The sequence below is a fragment of the Octopus bimaculoides genome, chromosome 10, assembly GCF_046866305.1.
Source record: "Octopus bimaculoides isolate indiv1 chromosome 10, ASM4686630v1, whole genome shotgun sequence".
In the NCBI taxonomy this organism is placed as follows: Eukaryota; Metazoa; Mollusca; class Cephalopoda; order Octopoda; family Octopodidae; genus Octopus; species Octopus bimaculoides.
The window spans coordinates 20,408,225-20,415,341 of record NC_142937.1 but is presented as its reverse complement, the minus strand read 5'-3'; the positions used below and the strand labels follow the sequence as shown (position 1 = coordinate 20,415,341).

The window sequence follows — 7,117 nt, the reverse complement described above, 5'->3', positions numbered from 1 at the left end:
GTGCTGTTGGAGAGTCTGATGCGTATGGTATTTTTCAGCCTAGTTTGAGTACATCATTTATTGAACTGAATACCTTCCATCGTGGCGTTCAACTTTATGAGATTTCAGCATCCATATCTCGGTGCATACAAATAATTCCAAAATGACTGTCAAATTTGAAAGACAAGTGTAGCTTAATTATTACACGTTAATAATTTCCGTCTATTTAATCATTTGGCAGTTAGACTGCATATGATTGAAATAAAGCTCTTTTTTTTTTGGCAATTTAAATTACGTAAGTGTAAGCAAAAAAAAAAAATACTAATTAAATTATCTCAATGCAATTAATGACAGTCTCAGTAACGTCACAGAAGTGAATGTCACTTCATTAAGAACATTTAAATCATATAATTTATTTTTCAACAAAATGGAATGTGAGCGTTAATGATCGAGATAAATGAAATCATATGAAATTAATACATTATATGAATGGAAATGAAGGCATCTTTTAAATTCATATTTTATACACGTTGCGTTATTGCTACGCAATATTGAATTGGTTCATCAAGATAGATGGAAGAATCCAAATAGAGATCTAAGGCGTAATTTGTCTATAGCGATGAATTATCATAGTAAAAAAAAATGGGTATGTTATCAGAACATACGTTTTGATGGATATTGATGCCCGCTCATTTCTTATTTAAAACTGGCAATGAAGGTGTGTAGATAAATGCTTAGAGATATTCGGCTCACGATCGTAAGTTCGTGTGTCAGATTTTCTGCAGCGCGTTGTATCATTCAGTCAAATAATTTAGTTCACTTTGCTCCATTCCAGTCAGATATAAATGAGATAAATGTTATTCAAAGGTCCAGCATTCACCAATACATAGAAGTATGTTAAGACTACGCTGGTTTGTGGAGTGCTGATCAACTTAAACGCTAATTCAAAGGATCAGCTCTTTCGTTGGTCGGGGTATCTGAAACGCTTGTCTTCGTAACCGACGGAGTGCCTGTTTAAATCTGGCGTGGCTCTGTGGTTACGATGCTCACGTTCCAACCACGTGTTTTCGGCTACATTCACATACACACACACACACACACACACACACACACACACACGCGCGCACCCATAGATATATATAACTGTGCGTGTGTGTACCTTTGTGTCCGTGTCTGGACTCTCGCCGCTTAATAACTGGTGTTGGTTTGTTTGCATCACTGTCAGCTAGAGGTTCGGCAAAAAACACCGATATAATAAATGGTAGGTTTAAAGAATAAGTCTTAGGGTCGATTTTTTTTACTAATACCCTTCAATGCAATGCTCCAGGATGGCCACAGTCAAATGACTAAAAAAAAGTAAAAGAATAAGAGAATAAAAAGACATACATATATATATATACGATGAAAGTAAACAACGTTTGTTTTTAAAAGCGTTGAGATGTATTAGGCACACATACACACACTCACACACGCTCACACACGCTCACACATACGCACACACATACACATGCATATATATATATATATATATATATATATATATATATATATATATATATATATATTATTTATATATATATATACATATATATATATATATTTATATATATATATATATATATAAATATATATATATATATATTTATATATATATATATATATATATATATATATATATATATATATATATATATATATATATATATATATATATATATACATATACATATACATATACATATACACATATATGAACACATGTACGTATGCGTTTCATGTGGTTTGTGTTTGACCCAAAACTCAGCGGATCAACAAAAGCGACTGTTACAGTAAATAACAGACTTTGTAAAAAATATGTGCTTGAGTCGATTTCTTCGACTTACCTTTCAAGTTTGTGCCACAACATCGCTACAGTCCAGTGACTGAAATAATTAAAATGATGATAGTTGCTACATTATCTTTGCGTTATTCTAGCTTCTTCCTCCGAATTCCATAAATGTTTCTGCAGCATTCACAATGTCGAAGCCTATTCCTTTGCAATATCTCCAGATAGAAGATGCAACACCGTACTGAGTTTCAGTCATATCTGTCATGCGATGGACAGTGTTTGTTACAATTTCAGAATTAAATCCCTAACACAGATATAACAATTGCCATACTTCTATGTCAAACTTCTGGAATATGAGTGAAATATAAGGTTATCCCATTAGTAATGTCCAGATTTTAAACAAGTGATCATATCTTACATTTTAATGAAGCTTAATCGTCAACAGATATTTGATGATTACGACGTCTTTCTATCTACTCGTAAGCTTTTTAATCCCATCAGAGAAAAACTCTTTCGGCTTCGAAGAGAAGAACTCTACATGGTCAGCTTCGACTTCCTTAGTTGTTTCGAGAGTTAATCCATCGAAATGAATCTGTAAGCTACAGAGCAAATGGTAATATTAAGGTGCAAGGTCTGATAAATAAGTTAGAAGAGGATTTTTTCTCCCAGCCAAATCCCCCGATCTTCTGTGACGTGATATTTGCAATGTGGGACCTTTCAGTGTCCTGATGAAACATCGTTTACTTTCAATTCACTAAAACAGGCTTTTTCCCTTCAAAGCAGCGTTCGAACGCTCGAATTGCTGACAGTAGATTTGAGCATTGACTGTTGCATTAGTCGGTAGCAACTCTATGTGGAAGACCCCTTTCCAATCCCATCAAACAGAGAGAGCAAACTTCTTCGCATGGAGTTCCCTTTTCGGTTGTGTCTGGGTCTAATCCCTTTCACGAAGCCAATGTCTCCGACGCTTAGTACTTTGATGAAAGGCCCATTTTTCATCGCCGGTTATTATAGTCTATTGAAAAAGGGCCAGATGAAGTCACGAGAACGAAGAGAAGAGCAGATATCCTCTTTGGATTTGCGGTTGGCTTCAGACAAATCTTGAGGCATCCATTTTCAGAATTTTGAGACCTTTCCAAGTTGTTGAAGACGGCGGTGAAAGAAGCTTACTTGCCAGTTCTTCAACTTAAACTGCACGATCTTTTTCAACTTCTGCCAAAAGGAGCTTGTTATCAAACTCAATTAGGCGTCCTGTTCGGGCCTCATCTTCAAGGCTGAAATCTCCACTTTTGAATTCTACAAACCATCTTCTGCAAGTTTTTTTCATTCAAGTGTTCTGCTCCATAAGGTGGGTGAATATTTCGAGTCGCTTCAAGTGCAGAATTCCCCGTTATCCTGTAAAATGAAATTTAATTAGTTGAAATATGTCCAAATACATGTAACTATTACTTGATGCCATTAGAGATTCTAAAATGCTGTTAAAGCGTTTGCAAACTGGAAATATAGAAGTCCGGAATGACTTATGGAATTATCTGATAATTATCTCCTCGGCCATCTGAATCGAACCAAAAAAAATTAATGGATTTTTACAATACTCATCGTTCTAGAATTGTTATACTTCCGAAGAGAATATGACACCATTAGTTTTTGTATGCTGCGTTTTTTACACAAAACATGTCTGTATAGCCTACAATGATACAGTTGTTTATTAAGAGGAGTGGTGCTAATATGAATGCGCGAGGCCTAGTGGTTAGGGTGTTGCTTTCAGCATCAGGGGATCGAAACCCGGATGGAGCTGCACGTTGTGTTCATCAGCAAAACACTTCTTTTTAAATTGCTCCCGTTTTTCCTAGCTGAGGTCGACTAACCTTCCAGTCGAGGTTGTCGTGGGAGGAGTAACTTTAACCTCAATCGAAAGCCAAAATGAAGCAAAGCGCATTGTGATCAGTGATGTATGACAATATCCTACAATCTGATCGATTACTTGCTCACTACTAATCTACATGTTCTTTTATCGAACGTCCTTCAAAGTTCGAATGGTGGTAATCCTTATACTCATCTTCAATAAATGCATTTGCCTCTCGAAAGTTTATCAAAATTGTCTTGATGAAGTACAACTAGAATATGCATCAGTATGTTTAATGATGTTCTGTTCACAGCTATTTACTATCTACAGAGACTATTAATCACTTACATTCAACGCGTATAGTAAGAGCGGTAAATTTCAGCTTATGCTGTTTTAAAATTTTTGACCGCATTCCATGATAAATATTTTTGTTTAATCATCATGCCAGAATTTAGAATGAAATAATAACCAGGCTAGACACAATCAGTATTAATGAGATGAATTCTAACCTATCCAATTAAAACTAAAGAGCATTAAAAAAAAATCTGTTAATCTTAGTGATGCGATGTTATGTGGTTTTAATATTTTCATTGATTAATTATACTAATTAAAAATGTAATTAAACTGAGAATGTGATAGAAATTAGGTCAGTCAGTATCGATAGTAGTACATGAGCATGTAGCGTTCATTCTTTGAATAGAGAGAAATAATATTCAATCTCCCTTGGAGTTAAAGATATGCGGGTTTATATATATATATATATATATATATATATATATATATATATATATGTGTGTGTGTGTGTGTGTGTGTGTGTGTGTATGTATATATATATATATATAAATATATACACACACACACACACATATATATATATATATATATATATATATATATATATATATGTGCATGTATGTATGTATGTATGTGTGTGTGTGTGTTAAATAAAATGAGACAACAAAGCCAAGGCTGTGTGGAATTTTCAGGACATTTATAAAGAGAATGGTCTTACAGCTGTTTCTGGGATGTTAGGGACATCCTTTCATCAGAGACGATGTGCGATGGTTAAATAGAGTGAAATAGTGGAGTTCAATATAAGGAGTTATTTTGGGGAAAAGGAGGGAAATAAGATGTATAAATGAAAATAAGAGAATAAAAGTAAAAATAAAAATATATGTAGGATGTTATAGTTCCATTAACCAAGAAAAGTGGTGTGTAGAAGCGGTAGAAATGGTTCTTGTCCATGGTATGTAAATTCCGATAGTTAATATTTTGTCATTACAAATGGAAAGTTTGGAGACGTAGATTCCATGTTCTGTTCATTCAAAGGAATCTTGTGGTGTGAGTGAAATTTTGAGAATGTTGTGTTAGTATTAGAGATATAGAGAAGAGAAAAGCTGTGTATGTTAAAGTGATGAGAATGGTCAATAGGAATAGATGCAGAAAGAAGAAAGAAAGGAATAGGTGACGAAAGAAGAAAGGAAGAGGAAGAATAAATGAAAAAGGAGTGTAAGTTGGAGGTCAATATATTATGAGGGGGGTGGGAGAGGAGTAGTGAAGAGATAGGAAGGGATAAGAATGAATATATATATAAGTACACACACATATTTTTATGTGAGTGTGTGTGTAAAATCAAAACTCACACACTTCTCTAACTACATCCGTTTTATACGCGTAGCGATTTTCCATTCACCAACTCTACATAGATACGGAAACATATGTACTGAGACCTTAAAACGTAAGTGGACAATCTAGTGTGTTTGCTGTAGAGATTAAATCAAGAGGCCAAGATCATGCAGATCCATTAGAACACCAGTGCATCTTACAATATGCCAAACGAGTCAAGCTTGCCCAGATCGACACATTTGAATTGTTGGGTACCATATTGGCCACACAGCTGATTACAGTACGGAAACCAGTGCAACGTTTGATGCAAGAAGTTCATCAATGTGAGCGCATAATACATTATGTAGAGACTGCAACTTCTGCAGTCTCGAACTTTTACAAACTTTGGTTCGGTCAGTGATTTTGTTTAATTGAGAAGCGTGAATTCAAACATGGCGCGCACCAAATGACGAAATGTGTTCAAAATGACCTGCTACGAGCGAATACTTTGGGCCAATTGAGCGGCCAGAATAAAGCACGATAGAGTTCTATAAATGATAACTTGGAGCAAAAGTTCGTAACGATGGATAGACAGAGAAAAGCAAATACATACATACATACATACATACATACATACATACATACATAATGCACATATAATATATATATATATATATATATATATATATATATATATATATATATATATATATATATATATATATATGTATATATATATATACAGGGTGGGGCATAAATACTGTTACAAAAGTTCAAAACTATTTTTCATAATAATATTCAAAGAATTCTAATGATTTATTTGAGTTAAATGATAGTTTATTATATGTTTTCTTGTATTTCAGAAACTACATATTAAAATTTTGTTGCAATGTATGTTGAATGGAAGAGAAAATTCATCATACAGCAACATGAGAAGGGCATGCGTCCACCTGAAATATTCAAGTTAGGGAAAAACCTCAACATTAACAGAATGTTGATAAAAAGGACGATTGATCGTTACCAGGAAACTTCTTCGATCAAATATAGACAAAAATCAGGCCGTCCCCGCACCTCCAGAACACCTAAACTCATCAAAAATGTTAGGGAAAAAATCAGACGAAATCCAAGAAGATCCATGAGGAGAATGGCAAAAGAAGCACAAACATCGCCAAAGACTATGCGGAGGATATGCAAAAGTGACTTAAAGTTGTCACCCTATAAACTCCAAAAGAGACAACTTCTCTCCACGCCCACAATTGAAAAGAGACTTAGCAGAAGCAGACTCTTGTTGAACCGTATTAAAGATGGCACGCTCCGTAACATCATCTTTAGTGATAAAAAGTTATTCTCAGTTCAACAGTCTCACAATCATCAAAATGACCGAATCCTTGCTAAAAGTATTGAGGCAATACCTGGTAATGCAGGAAAGGTTTTCAGAACCAAAAAAACCAGCATCAGTGATGGTCTGGGCAGCCATTTCTGAAAGAGGGAAAACTCCACTTGTTTTTGTCCCTCAAAGGATCAAGATAAACAAAGAACGGTACATCGAGGACAATTATGTACTTTGACTATCGCATTAGAGCATTTTAGCTCTTACTTCTAGCAATCTATGTGTTTCTCTCATCCTAGTCACATTTAGCGACGATTATTTATATATATATATATATATATATATATATATATATATATATATATATATATATATGCATTTCTATGATTGCATTGTTGATCATATAATCGTTACATGTATTCGTCTCTATATAACGAAATTCGCTTTGGCTGATATATTTTCTCCGCTCAGTGTTTCTTATTACAATATTGTGTGAAAACGATTGTACGCACACAATTTGTCCAGGATA

General features: G+C 34.3%; 1 protein-coding gene across 1 annotated transcript; it reads left to right on the top strand.

The window, feature by feature from the left end:
• Positions 1 to 6,147: 6,147 nt before the first annotated feature.
• LOC149133453 (uncharacterized) lies at positions 6,148 to 6,741 on the top strand. Its single transcript, XM_089359097.1, has one exon. It carries the CDS (start codon positions 6,148 to 6,150, stop codon positions 6,739 to 6,741), a length of 594 nt encoding a protein of 197 aa, XP_089215223.1.
• The last annotated feature ends 376 nt before the right edge of the window (positions 6,742 to 7,117 follow it).